Below are 24,973 nucleotides of genomic sequence, written 5' to 3'. Positions count from 1 at the left end.
TGATGAAGCAGCTATTGTGTTTATCCTAATTCTTTTTGGTGGGTTATTTTTCTTATGCTGATCTCAGGATTTCCCCTCTGTGTTTGGTTGTCTGTGTTTGCTTGACTAGGCTGTTCTTGGGGCTGTTCTCTTTGTGTTTTGACCTATTTGGTTTTTATTGAGCTTCTTAGATGTGTATGTTAACTTTTGGAAAGGGATCAAGCTTACAGAGTTTCAATTTTTGAAATATTTAATTCTTATATTGTTTTTAAGCCACACCTGGTGGTGTTCAAGGTTCACTTTAACCCTGCACTCAGTGGTCATCTCTGGAAGGGCTCAGGAACCATATGGGGCCATGCCAGGGATAAAACCCGAGTCAATCATGTACAAGTCCTTACCTGCCACACTAACTCTTTGGCCTCATATATAGTATTTATTTATTCATTTATGTATGTATGTATGTATGTATTTATTTTGGGGGTTGGGGATTCATACCCAAGGGCACTCAGGGTTTACTCCTGGCTATAAGCTCAGAACACACTCCTGGCACAGGAGACCATATGGGACGCATGCCGGGCATTGAACCCAGTCTATTCTGGGTCAGCTGTGTGCAAGGCAAATGCTCTACTGCTGTGCTATTGTTCCAACCCCTATTTATAGTTTTTAGTGATTGTTTCTTCTCACATGATTTTTCTGTCCCTTTCCCCACCAGTCCATCCCTTTGGGATAGAGCTATTTTTCTTTTAAAACCAGGAGGCTTGATGTTACCAAACATATATCTAGTGCTCAATTTCTTTCTATTTATTTTTCCTAGTTCTTTTAAATTAGGCGATTTTCCCCACCCCTACTCTCTCCACTGTCTTAACTTCGTTGACACTTTATCCATCATCTCACTTATGCTACTGAGGTCCCTCGGATAAATCTATCTTCCCAATAAGTGCAATTATCAAGCATAAACTTGTCCTTCAGAGCTTTACACTCTTTACTCTGACATCTCACTCTGCCCTCCCCATGGTGTGAGACTGCTGGTACTTATGTGTTGGTAGAGGCCTTTGGCTTTGTCCTCATATTGCCTTCTAATTAGAAGTCTCTCAATTGGTTCCTTTGGTTTTCTTGTTAAAAAGATGTTTCCCCGTTGCCTCCTCATCTGGCTTCCCTCCTCCCCCTTGAGTCTTTAACCCAATAAAGGCTACTCAGGCCGCCCGGAAGACGAGCTGCTATCTTGGCTCGTGGTTCCACATAGTGGAGTGACTGGCTTGTGGGTGAACAGCTTGCAGTTAGTTTTCTGGCCTGTTATACCTTCCCAACTATATGTGGATAATTTTCTATGTTGGTGTTGCTGCCGGACCTGTGTCTCTTGTCCTACTCCAACAGGGGACATGGGAATCCCTCTTCCTCTTTGGGGATTGTGGAACACACAACCCACCATTTAACACTTATGCTTAGTCTCTTTTATTCTTGCTTTATTATAAAGCCTTCATTCTTGGGGAGGGGGGTTGCCTGCCAGGAGTTGTCAGAGGCAGAAATCAAATACCTGGAATATGTGGGGATGTATTATGGTTGGAAAATACCTTTATATTTAGGATTTTATAATTCTTGCCCCAGTTTCCACTTATTGACCTATCTTTTTGTTTGTTTGTTTGTTTTTTTGTTTTTTGGGCCACACCCGGCTGTGCTCAGGGGTTACTCCTGGCTGGCTGCTCAGAAATAGCTCCTGGCAGGCACGGGGGACCATATGGGACACCGGGATTCGAACCAACCACCTTTGGTCCTGGATCGGCTGCTTGCAAGGCAAACACCGCTGTGCTATCTCTCCGGGCCTGACCTATTTTTTTTTTGAATGTGCATGTTTCTGTTTAGGGTGATATGTTTTATATAAGGACATGTAGGTTGCTACAATCCTTCTGGGATCTCTGGTGCATGTTGTGGCCTTGGACATGTGCACAGCCTTTCAGATGTCCACGCTTCAATGTATGGGGCTTAGCAAGACCATGATGGCTGCCTGCCACCATTTATGTCCTTTCTGTGTGTCTGGTTAAGTCAATGGCCCATCACTTGTCCCCATCAGACAAGTCTCAGGCCAGCTGTGTTGTTAGCTCTTTATCTCCATTGGTTGGCTGTCAGGAGACTCTTACCAATAGTAGTCTTGGGTGTGGTAACTTCTAATCTTCTTTGCTTCAAGGAAGTTCTTTCTGCTGGCAAAGCTTTTGGCTGTCAAAAGATCCCCTCTCCAATCCCTATGCCCTAACCCCACAGTGATCTTAACGCGGGTTTTCCTTATACAAACATATCTCAATTTATTGTTACCTCTTGTTCAACTTCCTGAGTATTGAACTCTCCCCTTCTGAATGTTTTTTGGGGTCACACCCAGCAATGGTCAGGAATTACTCTTGATTCTGCATTCAGGAATTAGTGCTGGTGGTGCTTGAGGGACCACATGAGATGCTGAGGATTGAACCTGGTCAGACACATGCAAAGCAAGCATCCTATCTGCTGTACTATAACTCTGGACCCTGAACATTTTTTTTAAATCTGTTTTAGTCATTGTTTTCGGTGAAAGAAATGTATCAAACTTTGACTCTGCCATGTTACTATTGTGCTTTCATGCAATCTTCACTTCCCTTGTTGAATAGGTGGGACTGGCTCATATTAGAAATGAGGGCAGGGAGCATCCATGAGGAAGAGTAGCTTGCTCTGGGTCACACAGCTAGTAAAAACTGAAGCTGGACTGGATCTGAGCACTGAAGGACAGAACAGGTTTCTCTGCATGTGTCTTTTCCCTAACCCCATCATTTCCTACCTGGATACCCTTGACAAGCTGTCTCAATGCGCCTGCCCTTGTCCCTCTGTAAAGGATAATATTACATCTATTCTAGAGGCTGGGGAATGAGCTGACTTGTGAGGTGTGATTCAGACTCCCAAACAGAAGAGACATAGTTTTCTTTTCTGTCCTTTGGAACAAAATGGTCAGCATTTTACTCATTTTACTCACCAAAGCGACTCTGTGTGCTGGCAGGGACCCTCCTCCATCATCTGGACAGCTGAGATAGAACAGTGACTTCTGTAAAGACCTGGGGCAAGGAAGATGTTTCTTATAGTCTGCTCGATTTTGGTGCTGTCTTCCACCGACTGGCAGTTCAAATATTACTCTATTATAGAGAACTAACCAGAATCGCTGATAATTGACAGAAATGAGTGATAACTGGGCTGCCGTGCAATCTAAGAGCAATGTGTGAGTTCGCTGATAATAACCATGAAGGTCCACTGAGAGGCTTTTCTAGTTGTTCTCGATTATTCATCTTAACCCCTATGCTACTCTAAACAGGGAAGATGACAACTATCTGTTAGGCATGGGAACCAAGAATCTGAAGAACAGTATTCCCCCAACCCCCATGCTGCCATATGGAGATAAATTTATTTATGTTATTTTTGGTTGATTTTTTTGGGGGGGTGCACACACTACAGTGATTGGGGTTATTTTTTGTTCTACACTCAAGGGTCACTTCTGGCAGTGCTTAGGAAGCCATGTGGGATGCTGGGATTGAACTTGGGTCAGTCATGTGCAAGGCAAATGCCTTTCACACTGTATTATCTCCCTGGTCCTACTGTGGGTATTATTTAATTTTAAGGTATGCTCTTGAAATATTTCCCTGATTGCAGGTTTTATTTCTTTTTCATCATTCCATTTATCTACTTATCCATCCATCTATTCATCTATATTTTTTTCAATCAACTTTCCTTTTGTTTTCTTCTTGTGCCAGGAGAAAGATATTGCATTCTGGATAGAATTTGTTTTATGCATTCTGCTGCCTACAGCCCCCCTTGGAACAATTTTGTCTAAACTATAATAAATGAAACCACTGAACTTTGTGAGGAGGGGCTTTCTGGAATGTTTTTCTAGGAGGGCCATAGAGAAAACTTCCTCTGAGACAACAGAATGGACAAGACTTTGAAAATACTTTCATTTATTATTTGCTTGCTTGCTACCTTTGCACGCTTTCTGTGATACCATTTTTTGTTTTCTTGCTGGCTGTTATCACCAGTTCTCCTGCTGTCAATGACCCATGGAATTGACTCATCTGCTAAATTGCTCTGGTTTCATAATTTTTTTTTTTGCTTCTTGATGGTTGCAATTACTTTTCTAACAGTTTATTCTGAAATAGACTTGGTGATTTTCAGTGACTGGAAGGCCCATGAGGGGTGGTTTGGGGATGGAGTGGGCGGGGAGCTGACAGTCACAAAGGAACCGGGTGTGACCTCTCTTCCTCTGAGGGTAGACACTTCTGGCAGGATTGCTTCAAAGCTTACAGGACTCTCAGGCTAGAGGAAAATTCCATGAGGTGGTTAGTGGCCTGGCCAGTGCTGAGCCCAGAAATCTATTGAAATACATTTGTTCCTCCTACCCAGGGTCTCCTTTCTCCCTTTCTCTCCCCCATCCACTGAGTTGACGGCTCTTACTTGGGTGATTCTGCATTTCTGGAGCTCCTACTGCATGCACCAGGTGAATGTGGGGCAACTAAGAGAGAAATCAAACAGAAAGTCCAGGTCAGGTGTTAGATTATACCTTATTTTACTCAAAACAAAAAGCATCCCTGGTTTCTTTGTATATGTTTGTTTATTACTTGGTTTCATCCAGAAAAAAAGACCATCCCTGGATCCTTTCTGTCTATTTGTTTACAATTTGGTTTCACCCAAAATGGAGATTGTCTTACACGTAAGTCTGAGTGGGACTGGCTCAGGATAGTTTGAGCTACCTGTCGTTACTCTGTCCTTACTCCCCCACCTGGGAGTGGTCTCTGTACTTAATAAAAATGACTGTTCTGGCAGGGAGCTCACTCTTGATATGAAGTAGAAGATTGACAGAATACACGTGCTTCACTCTCAGCCTAGTTTGGATTATTTCATGCAGCGACTCTGCTTCAGACCCTTTCACCTGAGGGTGGAAATATGTTGTGTGTGGGGTGATTTTATAGTTAGGCACCTAACGTTAATGTCCAGCCTTGATTCGGCAAATGTTTGTGAGAGCAAGACAGTCACTGCATGTATGAAAGGAGGAAAGAACCTCAGGAAGGCTGTCCTAGGGGACCAGAAACACACTATGAGTGCATGTTCTGGTGCTTGGGGATCCTTTGGGGCACAAAAAGAAGTTTAAGAAGTCAGTGACCAGGTAGCTTGGTCCATCTCTACTTCCATCTGACTCTGCTCACATGTCACCCTGATCCTAGAGAAATGACTTTATTGGTCTGTGAGACTCATCTTATGAAATACACTTTCTTCCATGAGCACGGGGTGAACTAAAGTGCATTGTGGGGGCACCTTCACTTTGCCACAGATTCATCACCACTATCACCCCATCTTTTAAACATTTTCATCTTGCTGAACTCAAACTGGGTTACCTTTTACTCCTAAGTTCTCTTTGCCTCAGCCCTAGTATCCCCCACATTCATGGGATCTTAGAGTGGGCATGCTTTGTATTGGCTTATTTCTCTTAAGGGATGCATCTCTTTTGGCACAACTCAGGATTACACTTCCCTTGAAGGCAGCTGGGATGGAAAGACACAATGCAGAAAAGACATTTGCACTCCTGTTCATTGCTGCTCTATTCACAATAGCTCAATTCTGGAAAAATTCCCAAGTACCCAAGAAGACCTGAGTGGATTGAGAAACTGTGGTTCCTATATGCATTGGAGTGCTACTTGGCTCGGAGAAAAGATGAAGTCATGCAATTTCCTGCTTTGTAGATGAATCTGGAGAATATCATGCTGAGAGGGAGAGGTGCAGACACAGAATGATCTGACTTACACTTAGAATATAAAGAAATAGTTGGGAACAACAGTTGCCCATAGGCAATAGAAACAAAGATCCTGAGATCTGGTCTTCACTAAGGGGCTGAGGGTAGGGCTATGAGCAGGAAGGGAAAAGTAAAGTGACACGTACAATACCCTGCCAGGAACAGGATTGTAAATCATAGAGCCAAAAGGCAAAGAAAATAAAATAGAGCAGGCAGGGGGTGGGAAGGGAAACTGGGACATCAGTGGAGGGAAGAGGACACCAGTGAAGGAATGGGTATTGAAGTGTTGTAGGCCTGAAACTCAATCATGAATAACTTTGTAATCACTGTGAGTTGCTTAAATAAATAAATAAATAAATAAATAAATAAAGTTAATAGGATGAAACCCTGCAATGAAGATAATGCAATACCATGTATATGTTTTATTTATCCATTCATTGATAGAGAGAGGAGAAAAGGGACTGCATTAAACTCCTTGAATGTGTACAAGTGATCAGCCCCAGTGCCTGCTTTTAGTTCCTCAGGGCTATCTACTCAGAAATGGCACTGCTGAGTGCACAAGAGGGCAGTTGTGCATCTAGTGTTGAGGGAACGGCTGTGTCTTCTTCCCCAGCAGACACATTGGTTCTGCGCCTTCTCCATAACACATACAGGTGGGAGCACTTTCCACTTTCCCTTAGAGTTGCTCTGCCATGGAATGGAAAGAATCTGGGGAGGATTCACAATGGAGTGGAGGGGCAGGTTGATGCTCAGTATCATCTTCTGCTCTTGGCTGGATGAGGGGGAAACTGGAAATGAGCCTCACACATGCCTCCTCCCGTTCTGATATGTGCCCCTGCCATTGGCCCCCGGCACTTGCATCTTGAGAACCCCTTGCGTGTTGTCATTGTTGCCTCTATCTGCCCAGCTCACTGTTCTCCTCCCCACAGGCTGTGGAGTTGCTGCTGCAGAGCCTGGATCTGGAGAAGACGGCGATCGCAGTGGGGCACAGCCAGGTAAGTATAACCTCTCTCTAATGCTCGTCACAGGGAGATCAGATTTTGGGCTGCTTTACAAAATAACATTGTATTAGAACAGGGGTCCTCAAACTTTTTAAACAGGGGGCCAATTAACTGTCCCTCATAAGGTTGGAGAGCCAGGTTATAGTTTTATTAAAAACTATGAACAAATTTCTAATACACACTGCAATCTCTTATTTTGAATAAAAGAAAAAAACAGGACAATTTTAAATACATTATTTAAACTGAGGAACAAGTAAATTAGATCAACAAACTTACCAGTATTTCAATGGGAACTATGAGCTCATTAGCTCTTGGCTAATGAGATGCTCACTGTCCGGTTCCATACTTGTCACTGTTCGTCTTGACAAGTTGATGCAAGTGTGCCTTAGTTAGTCTAGATCTGGTTGGAGAGTTCAGAAATTTCATTTTGAAAAGAGTCTGTTCACTGACATAAGTGGTGCCAAAAATGGTTGCCATTTTGTGTGCATGGTTCCTGAGATTAGGTTATGTCTCAGAAGGAAGAGACACATAGAAGTTACATCTGAGAGGAGAGAGAGAGAGAGAGAGAGAGAGAGAGAGAGAGAGAGAGAGAGAGAGAGAGAGAGAGAGAGAGAGAGTAGAGGAGTCAAAGAGTGTGACACATCCCACAAATGCGCTTTTCTCGACTGCTAAGCAGGACAGGCAGCAGTGGCAAAAATATCTGGCAGGCTGGATAAATGTCCTCAGCAGGCCACATGTAGCCTGTGGGCCATAGTTTGGGGGGACCCTGTATTAGAGTTTACATACTAAGGACCTTTGACATTTTCCTCATATCACTTCTGGTCTGATCTTCAACCCTTCTCCTGATCCTGCTTTCACCATATTTTATGTTTTTTTTTGGGGGGGGAGGGGGCAACACTTGGCAGTGCTTAGGGGTTACTTCTGGCTCTGTACTCAGGGATCACTTATATAGTATGCCAAGGATAAAGCCCAGGCAAGTGCTCTCCCTGCTGTACTATGGCTCCACCCCTGTAGTGCTTGCTTGCTGATAAGATCTTTGTAGGCTTAGGGTTTATTAGTGTGTTCATGGTGGTCAAAGGCCTCTGCCTGTCTCCTTTTCACCCAACTAAACACAGGTCTAATGATTTCTCTCCCTGAGTCACTGATACTAGGCCATGAAGATGCTGCATTATTGCAGGGCAAGAAACCCTAGTGGGGAATATCATTGATCACAGGACCTGCGGGATCTGGAAGAATGAAAGTTATGAACCGTCATATGCCTTTGTGAGCCCTCACAAGACTGGGAGAAAAACATTAATCTTTTCTTAGGATTATGTAACTTTTATTTTGTCCTAAAAGGCTTAAGAAGGAGCTGATATTCAACCAAAATCTCACCCCATAGAAAGCTTTCAGGATTTTGGAAAGAATTGCTTGGCATCCTAATATGCTCATTTGTTGTTTAAATTTTCCAGCGGGAAAAGTGAGGGCTTTCCAAACTCTGTGCCCATGGATCCCCCAGGCTTCTATTGTCATGGCATATATGCTTAATGTATGCCTAGGATGGTCTTCCATGTATAATCGTTGTGGGAGGTGGGGTACAGAGACTGTAAACCCGAACACCAGGTGGCAATGAGAGGCTGCAGGACACATGTGGTTTAAATCTCAGGTTTTTCCAATACATGCCAACATCCTTTCTTGGTTAGTGGGACACACAGCACATAGGCTCTGTGCTCAGGGACTCGTGGTCCCAAATCAGGGGCCAGTCCTTCAGCTCTGAGAACCTGATCCTTTTAGACCAGCCATTCTTCCACATCATTGCTGGCACCACCTGAGAACTCACTAAAAATGCATGTTCTCAGGGCCTCTACTCCCAAGATCTAGTGAGTCAGGAACTTGAAGGGTCAGGATTCAGTAGTCTAGGGGACACCAGGTTGCCTTGGAGATGCCACATTTTAGACCATTGGTCCAGGTCATTCTTGCACTTAACTACAAGAATACAGCAAGTGGCCCTAGTTGCCTGGAGCTGTTGCTGAGCAAGGGAGCAAATGGTAACAGCGGGAATACCCAGTTCACAGTGGGGAAGGCAAGAAGTAGGAAAGCACCTGTGGCTTGGGCCTACAGCATCATCATTCCCGAGCAGCTCTTGGGTCTTCATTAAGCCGTGGTTCTTAACAGGTTCAGGGCAGTGCAGCCTTTGAGATGCTAGGTTGGATGTCAGCTGTGTGCCTCATGGGCATTGCAGCATTCAACCCTCTATAGATAACAAGGCCATATCTTGGAAAGCATGCAGGTGGTCTATCTGTGCTCCCAGGCCCCACCTCTTCCGCACCACGTGACCCAGCGTCTGCTTGCCTCAGTTCCCTCATCTGTTAGGTGCAGGACTGTGAGACAGCTAGCCAGGAGTGGCCACTGGTTACGGAGGGACTGGCTGCTGGCACTAACTTGTTCAATACATTTGCTGGTTGGAGCTAGATGCACAATAGGACAATCTTGGGATCTTTCCAGAACCATCTTGGCTTGTCTGGATAGTTAGTGGAGGAGAGGAGCTTGGCCCTCAGCAAGACCAGACAGGGGAGCAATTGCCCCATCAGATAGTAAAAGTTTGGCCTTCAGTTTTGTGGGTTTATTATTATTATTATTATTATTATTATTATTATTATTATTAGTTTTTTTAGAGGATAATTAACTGGTATAGCTGCAGCTCCCAGATTCCCTAAAGATGGGGGGATATTGTTCAGTGATGCTCTGCTTGGGCCAGATAAGCAACCCGACCCAGGAGAAGCGAATAATTTAGATTTTCCTTCCTGATTCTCCGCCCCTGGTGCCTTTATTGAGGCCTCTGCCAAGGGGCCATGCCATTTATGAAAAAGAGGGATTTCACACATGGCCAGCCTTCTGGTCCACAGTATGCTCATAAAAGGAGGAAAAAAGGAAAAAGAAGCCAAGATAAGCTTCTGCCGCAGAGGTGACTTATTCCCATTCTGTGTATGGTCGTTTCCAATTATCTTTTTAATGAAAACTTCATATTTAATCAATAGTGGTGTTGGCAGCATGCGCCGCCTTTCGTAATATACGAACTCGTGCTGTCATCATTTTGATCATTGATTTTTTTTTTAATAGCCGCTTTTGGGACTCACTAGGTTGTGAAATTAATGCAGTCATTATTGAGGCAATCTGATAGGTAATGAGTCAATCGTGTCTTTATTTCAATGAGGCTAATTGTCTTGGTGGCCTTGGGTGTTAGGAAGTGTTCAGAAAAGCGGCAGAGGGTTGCAAAACTGAGTTAGGACTGATGAGGGGTGGACGGTGGCCCTTTGTGTCCTCCCCGCTTGCTTGCTCTGCAGGACAAGGCAGCATGTGGCTCCCAGGGCAGAAAATAGGCTTGGGTGGGGACAGAGGATCGATGGAGCCCAGAATTCAATTGCAATTCAATATTAGAATTTTAGGTGTGCGAATTCTAACAGGGGAGGAAGTGAAACTCACATGAATATGGACATGGAGAAAGGGATGCAGGAGATGAACTCTGGGTCTAGGGCTCAGATCTCAGTTATTGGTGATCACAAGCAATTTGGATTTGAGGCAATTACCTGAACTCTCTGAGCAAGCGAAAGTCCTCAGCTTGGCTTGAAGATTTGGATAATATTGAGGAGAAAAGTCTTTGAAAAACCGGAGCAACTGTTAATTATGTTCAGTGATCGTTGGCGTCTCATCTGGATTCAGACAGAAGGATTGGGGAAAGCACTGGTGTTGGCCCTAAATGGTGGAGGAGTGGGGAAGGAAATGCTCCTTTTTACCCTCTGTGTTTCCCCCTGTAAAGCATGATGTGGTGGGGTGGAAATCACAGTTAACCAACACATAGGATTATATGTGGCCTAGAGCACAATCTGCCTGTACATGGAAAGGCTTCCCTGCATATGATGGTGAGTTCAAAGCCGGAACAGCAGGGCTCTTGACAATGTTTGCCACTCGTGGTGGGTACCCCACTTCCTGCATGATACTGCTAATCCAGAGATTAGAACCCCTAAGGGGGCATAAACCACTTCTAGGGTACTGAAACTCTTGTGGAAACAAGCTATGTCAGAGCTGGAGAGACAGTACAGGAAGGAAGGTATTTGCTTTGCATGTGGCCACTTTGATAGACCCTGGTTCAAACCCCAACTCTTCTGAGCACCACCAGGGGTCACTAATGAGTTCAGAGCCAGATCGAAGTGTGGCTCAAAACCCTCCCTCCCAAAGCAACACCCAGGCATCTGGGGAGTCACTCCTTCCCCCCTGGCCTTGAGTCAGGTGCCACCTTAGATTTGCCTTGGCTCGGGACAGGTTACAACGTGGCTAGACGTGATTAGCACCCCAACCCCCCTGCTGACTACAGCAACCACGGACTTCAAATTCCCTTGGAAAATCCTCCCCAGCTGTCTGAGTAGGTCTGGGAAGCATTGATCACTTTCTACAGAACATCTCATCTATTATTGATGAGCCCCTGCCTGCAGACTTGCCCAAACGATGTTTGCTTAACTGACCCAGCACCGATGAATGAGGGAGGCTGCCCACATGCCCTCAGCCTTCTCTAGAATCCCAACCCAGGTGTTCCCTGGGGCCCCCTATCTACAAGTCAGCCAGCAGCACCTCAAAGTTGGCATATCCCCAGGCATGGGGCAGAGGAGGTCTGGACCCCCAAGAGGATTCATGAGTTCTCTTCAGCATCTTGAGAATCCTGGTGGGTCTATCTAGGAGGTAGCTCTCCTTACTTATAAGGTGTCAGGCAGCTGTGCCAACTTTAACTTCCCACTGCTAGGGTTCCGAAGGGGTGTCTTCAGTGCTGCCTTTCTAATGAGCTTTCAGGCATTGCTGCTGCAGTTTCATTGGATGTGGCCCCTACTCATAAGACCCCAGGGTCTAGTCAGGAGTGAGTCTCAGATCCTTTGAGGGTGGTGAGCACCAGGGCCGGGTGGCTGTGCGCTAGTCTTTCTGGGGTGGTAGACAGAGAGGCTTGAATTGCCTCTCCTTTTGGCCATTCATTTGCTGTTTCCTCTCCACGCAGGTATTCCTCAAGGCGGGCGTGGTGTCCAGGCTGGAGAAGCAGAGGGAGAAACTGGTGGCACAGAGCATCGCGTTCTTCCAGGCAGCCTGCAGGGGTTTTCTGGCTCGCCAGGAATTCAAGAAGCTGAAGGTAGAAGATGTGGAAAGTGAGGTGGGGAAGTGGTCAGGCTGCCCGGTAACCCAGAGGCCTGAGCTCCCAAGAGGTGCCATCCCTACAAGGCTAAGGATGTCATCCAGGTCTGCCTGCTTGCTATCAGGCACCACTTCCAATGTGAAACTGAGAGCACTGGGCATAGATCCCGGTGTCCCTGCAGGAACATGGGTGTCTCAAAGTCTCCTGGGAGAATGCGGGTCATAGCCCCACCCTAAGTGCTGTGACTCTGAAGCCAGGTTGTGCAATATGAGGGTCTTTGGGAGCTGGACACCCAGTTCCTGTATGTTGGCTGCCTCGGGCTGAGTTTGTGAAGGGGTTGGTTAAGTCCCTCTGGCTCAATCCTTGGCTTCAGCTCTCACCTCAAAGAGAAATTGGTTTGCATGGTTTAGCAGACAGAGCCTGTGGAAGGGAAATAGTGACTGGGGCCTCTGGACACTGAGAACAAACTGCAGAAGTTCCCAGTTCCATGCCAATCTGGGCCGTCCTCTTCAAAGAGCCCATTTGCTCTCTGATTTACACCCAGAGAGAAGAGTGTGGTCCTAAAAGGTCACCATTCAGTTCCAATTGCACAGCCTCAGTGAACACTCAGTTCAGAGCATAGCACGTAGTAGTGAGCGGCTCAATAAAATAGAACCAAAGCTGGCTGAGGACTATTCTAAGTACTGCCAGAGAAGACTTCTTTCAGATGCCTCTGGGTCAGAGGACTCGGTGGGTTGAAGGAAGGGCTAGATTAGGAAAAGGAAAAGGCACTAACCTTTGTAAACCTGTGGGCAGTTGCCTTGGCCCACTGTCTGGGATGGTGATGTGGTGATGTAGTGAGAGGCGCACAGCAGGGGCTCAAGTCCCAACTTGCCCAATGATAGGTGGGATCCAGGGCACACAGCGGGTCCTTGTTTCCCTTTTGCTTGTGCATTCCTAACTGTACCCTCCTCCGGACTGTGCTGGCTCAGAGCTGCTGTGTGGGGCAGACAGGCTCAGGAAATGTCCTGCTAGCCATCCTGGCATTGGCTGTCATGTGGTGTGGAGGGGAAGGGTTTCATGGTATGTGGGTGTGACCCCCACACACCCAGGAGAAGATGAATTGGGCCAATGGTTCTCAAAGTCGGGTTCCCAGACTGGCCACACCCACTTACCACCTCAAATGCAGCTCTCATACCCTTTACCTCACAACCTAATGACCTTTGTGGGAGCTTCAGCCTTCCGGTTGGATTTTAGCAAGCGCTCCTCCCCTCATGCTTGAGAAGGGCAGGGGTTCACTTAAAATGGTCCAAATTCCTAAAATTTGAACATGAGCATGGACATTGTCTCTCATAGGGAAACTCAGAGGTTACAAAGGTTATAGTTATTGCCTTGTATGTTTGGTTTTCTCTTTTCCAAGAAGTACTCAGGAGGCCTAAGGCCTCTCCTGACTATTCTTTATTGTTTGTTTGTTTTTTATTTATTTTGGGGGCCACACCCGATGACGCTCAGGGGTTACTCCTGGCTATGTGCTCAGAAATAGCTCCTGGCTTGGGGGACCAAATAGGACACCGGGGGATTGAACTCTAGTCTGTCCTAGGCTAGTGCACGCAAGGCAGACGCCTAACCACTTGGCACCACTGCTCCAGCCCCCCCTGGCTATTCTTTTGTTTTGTTTTGTTTTGGGGTCATACCCGACAGTGCTCAGGAGTTGGTCCTGGCTCTATGCAAAGAAATTGCTCCTGGCAGGCTCGGGGGACCATATGGGATGCTGGGATTTGAACCACCGTCCTTCTGTATGCAAGGCAAACACCTTACCTCCATGCTATCTCTTTGGCCCCTCTCCTGACTATTCTTAACCAACAGACCCATAGTTCAGTGTACAGGTCCGAGGATACAATGCTACTTGGGCCCTGCAATGCTGGGAATTATCACTCCCCTGAGAGTGAACCTAAGGAGTCCTCCAAGGGTAACCCCCAAGGTTACTAGGGGCCCTCCAGGGCTGCATCCTTAAATGCCCTGGGGGAGTCTAATTGTGCCAGGAATTGAATTGGGGGTGGCTGCATGTGAAGCAAAGTGTTGTAACCCCTATGCTAGCTCTGGGCACCTCAAACTTAATCCCCATATTGCTTGTGCCCTGTTGACTATCTTCTACTCTTCATTCTCTTATTAATTTTTCCCAAGATCTTATCATGCATGATTCACTCTTCTTCTTGACCTGGGCTTTGTGCCTGGCCCTCCAGGCCCTTGGCCTTCCTCTGCCTCCTCCCTCTGCTACCTTTGCCTTAGTCACCACCACCCTCTCCCTGCAGATTCACAGGCTGGCTGCCCAGTGCATCCGGAAGAATCTGGCTGTATTTCTGGCCATCAAGGACTGGCCATGGTGGCAGCTCCTGGCATTCCTCCGGCCCCTGCTGAGTGCTACCATAGGGGATGAGCAGCTGCATGCCAAGGAGGTAGGTGCCCGTGGCCGGCAGGGCTCCAAGCAGCCTTTCCCCCATAAACCCCGCATCTGCATGCTGGATCCAGACCTGTGTCTTCACCCCAGAGAGCCCTGATGCCAGCATGCTTTTTGTCCATGAGCCCTCCCTGCCCACATCTCTCTGTTCCTCTCCACACAGACCCACCTGCAGCCCAGCATGGCTCCTCTGCAGGTTACAGCGCTGTTACATACACATTGGCCCCTGCCATGCACACACTTGCTGCTTCTCCCAAAGACTCCATCGTGGGGTCATGGATCCTGAGGCTCATGCCCCTCATGGTCTCTTCTGCCCTGTTGGTGCCCACCTTTTGTAGGTAGGCAGCCACATGGACATGGTTTTGGTTTTTCCTGCCCTCATGTCTCTTTTGGAGAGAGACCTTTCAAAGTTCCCACAGGGCTGGGGGCTTCAGTGCAAGGGGCCAAGGATGCTGGGGTTCTCTTTGGCTGTACTTAGTGATGCTCAGGGGTCCATGTGATGTGGGGGAATAGAATCTAGGTCAGGTACACACCAGGCATGCCCCCTCCCATTGTTGTAGTGGATTCTGCCACCTCATGTTTCTTCTTGCAAATGTTAGCAAACACACACACACACACACACACACACACACACAGTTCCTTTTGAAATTACATTAAAGGTAACATCCTATAGATACTTTTCTGCAGCTGTTTTTTTTCCATTTAAACTATCTATTTTGAGAATCAGGCCGTATCTCCTTTGATAGAATTCTCCCCGGTTCTCTTCCATGGCTCACGCAGTGTGTTAGTTCCAGCGTATAGTCCACCAGCTTGCTCAAGGCGGGTGGCCCCTGGTGAAAGTTCTGTAAATGCAGAGTGATCTCTGGGAGGACAGAGAGGCAAGCCGCCACCACCACCTCCACCCCACCCTGTGGGCATGCCTGGAATTAGGTTGAGCAGCTCTATAGAGCATCTGCTCTCAGACCCCAGGCTGGCTGGCCTAGACACACTCGAGCAGAAAAACACCTAGAGAGTGAACACAGAAATGTGCCATTCCACCTCTCAGGACACATGTTTCCCATCCAGAACAGCTTCCCTTAAGGTCTTTGCTTTTGCAGGAGGAACTTACAGTGCTGAGGTTGAAGCTAGAGAAATCGGAGAAGTCGAGGAATGAACTCCGGCAGAACGTGGACCTGCTTGAGAGCAAGGTATCCCCCTAACCCTGCAGGGTTCCTGTGTGGGGTGAGGTCTGCTGAAGATGCCCTGGGAAACATCTTGAGTGCTTTGCAAATCTCTTCAGAGTAACTATATGTGGCCAGTCCTTGGTGGCCAGGAAAACAGCCATATTCTTCTGGATGCACTGGGCAGCCAGCCTGAGAACAGTTACAGGATTCTCCGTTACTATCCCCACTTGACAAAGGGGAAACTGAGGCTCTGAAATATTGGGCTTCTTCCCACAGCCACACAAACCAGCCTTTGTAGAACTGAGATTCAAACCTGTGGTAACATGGTGCTGGAGGAATTGTACAGTGGGGAGGGTGTTTGCCTTGCACGTGGCTGACCACTGGCATCCCATATGGCCCACCAAGCACTGCCAGGAGTGACTCCTGAGCACAGAATTAGGAGTAAGTCTTGTGCCACCACAGAGAATGGCTCAAAAGCAAAACAAATGAAAACAAACAAACAAACAAAAAAAAAAAAGAAAAGAAAAAAAACCAAACCTCTTGTAATCTGGCTCCAAAGGGCATTGTTTTTTCAGTAAATCACAAAAACACAAACTATAAGGGAGAAAGGGTACAATGGACTATATTGATCAACTTTCCTTAATCAAAGCATGAAACAAAGGCAGCCCACATGCTTTGAGTCATGGACAGCAATTGAGCCTGCCAAAAAGAACCCAGCAGGCTGTGGAAAACGCTCAATCCAACCCACTAAAAAAGCACAAGCGCTTTCATAGAAAAACAAAACAAAACAAACAAATAATGCACCAAAAATAGGCACCCACAGTCCCGATGAGGGAATTTCTTGTTGCAAGAGGTTTTTATTTTGTTTTGTTTGGTTGGGTTTTTTTTTTTTCAACAACAAAAATGTTCTGAAGGTACAGTGACCCAAAATTCATCCAACGTCAGATACATTACAAATCTGAAGCACTTCTGGCAGGGCCCACTTGGGTCATATCTTAAAATGAAAAGGGGTCCCGTGGGGCTGGAGCGGTGGCGTGAGAGGTAAGGCATCTGCCTTGCAAGTGCCAGCTAGGATGGACCATGGTTCGACCTCCTGGCGTCCCATATTGTCCCCCAAGCCAGGAGCGATTTCTGAGCACATAGCTAGGGGTAAACCCTGAGCATCACTGGGTGTGGCTCAAAAAAACCAAAATAAAATAAAATAAAATAAAAATAAAAAGAAGAAAAGAGGTCACATGTGGGAGTGTGGGAGGAGCTTAAGGGACCCTGGACTTGACATATTCTACAAGTAGACTCAGGGTTGAGCTCTACGGATAAGCTTGCTGTGAGCATTCTTAAGCGAGTTTCTCTCTCACATTTCTTACCTTTGGGGGATGGAAAAGCTGGGTGGGTTATTTCTGTGCTCAGGTTGCAGAGAAGCTGCCTAACAGCATGCTAAAGTGTGTCTGTTGCACAGCACAGCTGTTGTGGAGGGCATAGTGAGGGTCCCACTTGCTCCACATAATGCCAGTACCTGGCATTGTCTTTTTATTTTATTATTAATATTTTTAATTCAGCAGCTTTAGCGTTTGTCTGATTGTTTCACACTGTGATTTAAATTTGCACCTTCCGCAGGCTTTCGGCACTTTGGTCATCCCCTTTGCAAAGTGATCTTGAATAAGAGAAGCCTTGTCTATTGCTTTTCTAATTGATTCGGAGCTTTATGCCACTGTGCTGTGAGTTGAGTTGTTAAAGATGAGGGCAGGGAAGTCTTCTTTCACCCGAGTCTCTTCAGAGTGGCCCAAGAATTCTGGAAAGTGGTCCAAGGACTCTGGAACCCCTTTTCCTGCCCCTGTTTCCACAAATGTACTTCCCTGTTTCCACAAATGTACTTGTTTAGTTTTCATCCTCTAGTTATTTCATTCCCCAACACACGTAATTTTCCATCCCTTTGTGCTCTGCAGTTCAGACTTTCTAAAACTGGGGTGTTTGTTAAAGATGGTCAATATACTCTCTCTTCTTACCTGTATAATGGTGTGTCTTACAATTCATGGCAGCTCAGATGCAGTGACACGGAGCATGGAGGGGTCCAAGCATGATATGATTAGAAGAAAATGGGGTTCTAATCTCTGTTATACCAAAGTTGCTTTTGATTGTAACTGGTTACTTCTCCACATAGAAGTCATCCTCCTGGTCGGTGAAGAGAAGGGATATTAACTTGGCAGTTTTGAAAATTCTCTCAAAGGTTTGGTCCAAGAGGGACTCTTGAGGAAAGTGCAGGGACACCTTCAACTGATCCTTTTTAGCAAGCTCCAAACAATCCAGTAGTTCTTTTAAAATAATTTTCTTTATTTAAGCACCATGATTACAAACATATTTGTAGTTTGATTTCAGCTATAAAAAAGGACACCCCCTTTACCAGTGCAACATTCCCACCAACAATGCCCCCCATCTCCCTCCTCCCACATCCCCTGCCTGTATTCGAGACAGGCATTCTACTTCTCTCACTCATTAACATTGCCATGATAGTTGTTAGTGTAGTTATTTCTCTAATTGCACTCACCACTCTTGGTGGTAAGCTTCATACCATGGGCTGGTCCTTCTAGCCCTTATCTCTATTGTCTCTTCGTATTATTATTATTATTATTATTATTATTTTTCAGGCCACACCCGTTTGCTGCTCAGGGGTTACTCCTGGCTAAGTGCTCAGAAATTGCCCCTAGCTTGGGGGGACCATATGGGACTCTGGGGGGATCGAACCACGGTCCTTCCTTGGCTAGCGCTTGCAAGGCAGACACCTTACCTCTAGCGCCACCTCACCGGCCCCTCCGTATTATTATAATAATGTCTTTTATTTTTCTTAAATCCCGTAGATGAGTGAGACTATTCTGTGTCTTTCTCCTCCTGACTTATTTCACTCAGCATAAAAGTCTCCATGTCCATCCATGTATAGGAAAATTTTATGACTTCATTTTTTTCCTGATGGCTGCTTAGTATTTCTTAAGAGTGTCAGAATGTCCAGAGTACTTATGTGCAGACTCGTGTCTACTGATTGATTCTGTAGGCTTGGGAGTATCCCTAGAGAACTAGATCTCCAAACTCTTAAAGATGCTGAGCCTGCTGCAGAACATGGTTCCCCTGCCATGTGACATTTTCCTAAGTGATTTTCCAGTGACCTCAGGGAGCCCATAGCCCCTCAGAGCCAGGTACTGGGAAAGACACCACTCCTCTGGTCCAAGTTCTTGGCAACCACACCCCCATCTCCCCATGATCTGTGTTGAGGGAAATAATGGCACAGACACTGCTGAGACGTGCTGGGCCTCGTCACTGAGACGCTGCCGTATGACTAGGCTTATTAAAAAGACAACATTATTGCAAAATGATTTAAGTGCTTCATTTGCAAAGGAGCACAGAGGAGATGAGGAGTCTCGGGCGAAGCTGGCTATAAATATTCTTCAAGCGTGCAAAATCTGCCGCGATGTAAAGTGGGGTTCTTTATTTCTACGAGAGAGACGGGCCTGTCTCGTCAGAAGTGCCAGGAAGGTTGCAGGAGGGAGCATGTGGGGAGCAGGCATATGGGGAGGAGGAGGGGTACTTTCTTCCCTCTCTGCAGTATATCTCAGGCTCCTCTGAGTTTCTGCTGATGGCTAGAGATAGAGGCCCTGGCCTTCTCATCTCTAGTCTCAGTGGCCTGCATGGTTTAACTTTTCTACTTGAACTTGTTGGAAGAGCCCTCTGGGAGCAGCGAGGGTTGGAAAGCAGGTCAGAAAGTCCATTTGCAGGCCAAGGGAGATAACACAAGAGGCTGAGCAAATTCATTGAAGGCAGGAAGCCTCAGGTTTGATGCCTGGCCTCTGATGGTGCTTTGCATTCCCCTGGGAATGGCTTTCCCAAAGAAATAACCCAGTTGCAAAGTGTCAAATGCATTTGCAGAATGCCACCCCTGAGACCCACCTCCCTGGCCCCAATCTTCTACCAGGAGTATGAAACCTCTGCTGTCTAGGGGATGAAGGGTGCTTGGGCAGATGGCCACACCTTACACCCACCTCTTTCTTGTCCCACTCAGGTGCCAAGCCACAGATGGGCACAACATTGCAGGGCCATAATGTAGGGATGGCTGAGTAACCTTAGAGCAATCTCAGAGCACAGCAGGAAGGTTCTGGGGCCTGAGTTTCCCTCATAAAAAATTGAGACCACCCTCATCCCCTTGTAAAATGAACAAAGGCAGGAGTTGTAGTCAGAATGACGATGAAAAAAGTGACTTCATATTCCTGGCCTGGGCCTAAGACTGCCTTGTTGGCCACTGGGCCCTGTACCAGTAAACCTGTCTGGACTGGGAGAGGAGTCTATGCCTGGTACCTCACTTTCCCCACCTGCCAGCAGAGAGGAGACATCAACACAGCCATCAACACTGAGGCAGAGGTTTGCAACCCAGACCAAACTCAACCCCCTTGTTAATTTTTTTTATATTTTGGTTTTGACTGACAGCTGTGGCAGGGTGTAACCCCTCACCTCAACGGGCAAAGTCCCTGCCTTGTGGCTGGATGCATGGGATAGTGGTTTGTCCACACTGAGGAAGGTCTTCTTGTCCCTGAAAAGTGTCAGTCATTTGTCCTATTTGAAAGGACTAATTGGCCTTTGGGCTCCCCACTTGGGTTCCGTGGAACTCAAAATTAATGCATTAAATTAATTTTGTGCTCCCTTTGCTCAGGCCGATTAGCACAAATTAAATTTCACACTAATTGGCTAAGGCGAAGAGAACACAATCCTGGTTGTTGGGGATCAATGCTGATCTTGGGGCTGGGACTCAGGCTAGAGAGGACTGAGCCTCAGAGTCCTAAGGCTCTGTCTGTGTTGCTCTGGCAATTTATTTGGGGCTCATTGCAAAGAATCCCTTCCTGCCCCTGTGCTTCTGTGTGCCTGTCATCAACTCCCACAGTCTAACCCCAAGCTCCAGGCACAGTAGATTCTAGTAATCTGCAGGGCAGTAATTGGTACATTGGCTGTGTTTAAAAATTACCTCTAGGGGCTGGAGCGGTGACACAAGGGGTAAGACATCTGCACTAGCCTAGGACAAACTGTGGTTCGATCCCCTGGCGTCCCATATGGTCCCCCAAGCCAGGAGCAATTTCTGAGCGCATAGCCAGGAGTAACCCCTGAGCATTGCCAGATGTGGCCGAAAAACCAAAATATAAAATAAGATAAAAATTACCTCTAGAGTAAGCACAAACCTTAGGTTCCCCTATCAGAAATTGTGGCCTGGGGGGAATCCTACACTTTGCATTTTACCTGCCAGCTCAGGTCTTGTTTTTTTTTGGAACCATACCCAGCAGTGCTGAAGGCTTATTCCTGGCTTTGTGCTTAGGAATCACTCCTGGTGGTGCTGGGATTCGAACCACCATTGGCTGAGTGCAAGACAAGTGTCTTAACTCCCTGCACTTATTCTTTAGGCCCAGCCCAGGTCTTTGCCAGGTCAGTAATTCCCTAGAACACCTTAGAGACCACAGTGTAGAGAGGAGCAGAGAAAACCCCACTCCAGAGACAACCTGAAGAAAGCACTTCCTCCTATGAAGGATCAGCATGTGGCAATCATCCAGGTTTTAGTTCTGCAGTTACTTGGAGGAGTGTTTTTAAAAGATCTTTGTTTTGTGTTTCTCTGGTTACAAAAAGTTAGTTAAAAAAATCAGCAGCACAGAAATGCATCGTAAGGAACTTGGAATCCCCTGAGAACCAGGACAAAAGCTGCGTATGAAGTATTTGGAAGTGCCTTTTCTGTGCAAATATAAGCAAAAGAGGGGGGTTGTGTGGGAACCCACCAAACAGCTTGCTTTCTGCAACTCTGCTGTCCTCCCCAGGGATCTTGGCAGGAGTGAGGGGGACAGTTGATTTCTATGAAGCAGGCACTCTCCTTTTTTGGGCAGCTGGCTGAATCAGCCTGTGAGCCAAGTATCAATAGAGATGGAGAATACCTTTACTTCAAGGTACCCACTTCTGGCAGCCACCATAACCTCACTCTATACGGAAGAGGCAGGAATGGGAGTGGAAGTTCTTTAAAGGTCATTACACATGATTTTGAGATGTTTATGGTGGGTAGTCAGAACCAGAGATGTGGTCTGTTCTGTACACGATCCACTTTCAGGACCACCTTGGTGAGGAGATTTGCAACCATCCTAGGCTGCCTGTGTCTGTGCCTGGACATGAAAGGCTGGACCCCACTTCTCGACTCTGAGTGTTGCCTGGCAAACAGGTAGACAATTTCTGAGCACCCCCCTCTTCTGCACAGGAGTAACTCTGGAGCATTTGAGTCATCATACAATCACACATCTATCTTCTCACTTCTCATTTGCATACCCTTGAATCTAGAACCCAGAACACCATCTTGACAATAATAACACCATGCATGCCATCACCCACTTGCTATCTGTAGTTGGTCTGTAAATGATAACATAAGTAGGAATTAATTTTTATAACCCCTCTTTTTAAAATAAAAATTTTTAGTGGAGCCACACACAGTGGTCATCCAGGTTCTGCACTCAGGAATTACTCCTGGTAGGTACAGGAGACCTTAAGTTTGGGGTCAAGTGTAGTTGGCCAAATGCAAGGCAATTGCCATATCCACTTTACTATCTCTCTGACCGTTTTATTTTTAACTTTAAATATGCCTATTTTAGCTCAATGCATTTCTGATGCAGGGCCCAGTGCAGCTGCCTTTTGAATCTGAGCAGCTGAAACAAGACCCACTTCTTTCATCTGTGCCCCTGGCACACAGCAGTGCCACGTCATTTTGATTTCTTAAAAGCAGAGCAAATGGCAAAGGAATCTGAATGCAGAAACCTGGTGATTTGTTTTTTCCATTTCTAGTTGTTTTATTTTTTTTCTTAAATCATTTTTATACTTCCCCCCATTCTTTCCAAAGCATTCACCTAGTTTTCAAGGGATCTCTATGTGCAGCCATATTAATTGATTTTTTATAATAAGTAAGTAGATAAGGAATTATAGCCAAAAATGCAATAAGCAACTTAAACAGGTGGGGAACATCTTCAAGTGTGAGTGAATGCATGTGGCTAATATTGGCAGAGGCAGAGGGATCCTGGGAGCCTTTGAAGTCTCCTAACTACTTGTGCTGCCTGCTGAATGACGGGTCCAGGAGTGGGCCTTGCTCAGGAAGCCAGTGGATGGTTCCATTAAGAGGTTCATGGTCAAGAAGGGCTTCCCCTATAATGGGCTTTTTCTTGAGCATCACCATGTCCTGGGCATTGTGCTCATTTTATGGGATTATTTTACTTCCTTCTCAAAATCCATTCTGTGAATGGTTTCTCCTAGGTTTTCAAAGTTGAGATAAATGAAAACCAAAACCGAAGGGTCATCTTGTCATGGTTCAGTGTCTCTGAGTGAGTCAGTGAATCTAAGTAGTGGGACACACCATCCAATCCACTTCTGAGATCCAGGCTCTTATTTCTCACCTCTGTACTTTTTGGAAGGCTCCTTCTGCCATGAGCACCAGTGGTCCAGCCCAGGGTGCTCCTATTGGGTGAGTCTGTGGGTAGGTAGGTAGATGGCCCAGTGATCTTCTATGTCCATGTCTGGCCCAGATCGCTGATTTGACCACAGAGCTGGCTGATGAGCGCTTCAAAGGGGATGTATCCTGCCAAGTGTTGGAGACCGAGCATGCAGAACGACTCCGGGCCTCGAGGGAACTCCAGGAGGTCAAGGTGGGTGGTCAGGAATGGAGGGGTAGGGGGGCTGAATGGGGTGGTAGGATGTAAAGGAGGCTGCAACCAATGTTCACTCACCTCTGGGGCTCAGCTTCAAGTTTCTGATTCCCAGGATCAAGGTTATGAGGACGTGTGGTTTCTCTTGGGCTTGGCTTTGGAGGTGTTCTGGGTGAAGAATGAGCAGAGGGTAACCAGCCTCTGGCTTTGGAGGCCTTAGTGGGGGGAGGACTATGCTAGGGCCAGGTGGGGGTACCAGTTCTTGTGGAAGAGCCCAGAGGAGAGCTGGTCCATTTAAGCATCTATCCAGCTTCCATTTGGAGCTTGTGTCCTTTGTTCCAGAGCAAGTACGAACAAGTTCAGAAGAGTTTGGGAGAAGTGGAGAAACAGTTGGAAGAAGCCCAGCAGAAAATTCAGCTGAGTGATGCTGAAAGGAAACAAGTTGGAGGTGGTGAGCCTGGGGGATTAGATGCAGATGGGAACAACCATGTTTCTATTCATTCATTCATTCATTCACTCACTCATTTACTAATTCACTGTCAGTCACTCACTCATTCACTGTCACTCAGTCACTCACTTATTCATTCTCTCATTCACTCTCACACACAGTAAGCACTCACTATGACAAGATCCTACATTTGGGGCTGATGGTTGGGCAGATCAAGCACGCATAGTCCTTGCCCTCTGGAGTAAAGACTCCAGAGAGGTTCATATGGAGGAGCTTGAAATTTTGATACAGGGGAATGGAGCTTGAAATTTTGATACAGGAGAATCAACCGGTGGACTGGACACCTAGAGTGGGAAAAGGAAAAGAATTGCCCTGAGCCAGCAGGGAGGCAGCAGCAAGGCTCTGGATGAATATCAGCCTCCGCTCTGTCCTATGTCTGATGTCTGTCAAAATGCTTCTACCCAGCTTGTTCTTTTGTGGAAAGAGCTGGAAGGCCAGTGAGTAGAAGAGGGGTACTTTGCTCCAGTCCACATTAGTCAAGAGGCTGGGCAGGTTCTCAGCTCTGGGTGTTCATCCCACCAAGCCAAGCCACCAATAGTTTGTTTTCATTATGAAAGTAATACATACTCATTACAGAAAAAAATTTCTAAAATATAGGGAAGATGAAAGCAGCAATAAAACACTTTAATCACAGCGGTACAATGCCACCACACCATGATGGAGTAAGCGCTAGTATAAATTATTTTGAAAATGCGCTTCCTTGCCCATGCCCCCCACCCTCAAATACATTAAGGATTTAAAGGGATCTTTCAGGGCTCCTTTATTCATCCATCATCCAGCAAAGAGACAAACCCTGTGTGGTGGTAGGACGGATGGTAGGATGGTGGTCACAGAAGAATTTTAGTTGGTTTCTATTGTCTAGACCAATGGTCCTCAGACTACGACCCACACGGGCCACATATTGTGTTTATTCCCATTTTGTTTCTTCACTTCTAAATAAGATATATGCAGTGTGCATAGAAATTTGTTCATAATTTTTGTTTTTACTATAATCTGGCCCTCCAACAGTCTGAAGGACAGTGAACTGGCCCCGTTTAAAAAGTTTGAGGACCTCTGGTCTAGACACTTGAGAGAAAAATGGGGACGGCAGATAAATGCAGTTGAAATGCAATTGGATAGTTAAGGTCAAATTCCTCTGTATAGGAGAAACTCTGCAGGGAGTTTGTAGGGGGAGCTTGTAGATGGAAGAAAAATCATCTGTTCACTGCCTGGTGCCACTCTACCCCACGCAACCCCTGGCCATACGTACAC

The 24,973-nt window shown here is 46.3% G+C and overlaps 1 protein-coding gene across 1 annotated transcript in view; it reads left to right on the top strand.

The window, feature by feature from the left end:
- The window catches only part of MYO18B (myosin XVIIIB), a 235,613-nt gene that overhangs the window by 72,535 nt on the left and 138,105 nt on the right, over positions 1-24,973 (top strand). The window contains exons 21-26 of the mRNA XM_049788082.1: positions 6,700-6,765; positions 11,792-11,920; positions 14,215-14,358; positions 15,458-15,547; positions 23,095-23,214; positions 23,557-23,665. Of these exons, the coding sequence (XP_049644039.1) occupies positions 6,700-6,765; positions 11,792-11,920; positions 14,215-14,358; positions 15,458-15,547; positions 23,095-23,214; positions 23,557-23,665 (658 nt within the window). The remainder of the gene's footprint in view (positions 1-6,699; positions 6,766-11,791; positions 11,921-14,214; positions 14,359-15,457; positions 15,548-23,094; positions 23,215-23,556; positions 23,666-24,973) is intronic.

Source organism: Suncus etruscus, chromosome 15 (assembly GCF_024139225.1).
Source record: "Suncus etruscus isolate mSunEtr1 chromosome 15, mSunEtr1.pri.cur, whole genome shotgun sequence".
Taxonomy (NCBI): domain Eukaryota; kingdom Metazoa; phylum Chordata; class Mammalia; order Eulipotyphla; family Soricidae; genus Suncus; species Suncus etruscus.
Note: the sequence above shows the minus strand (reverse complement) of the source record. Positions and strands in the feature narration are given on the sequence as shown.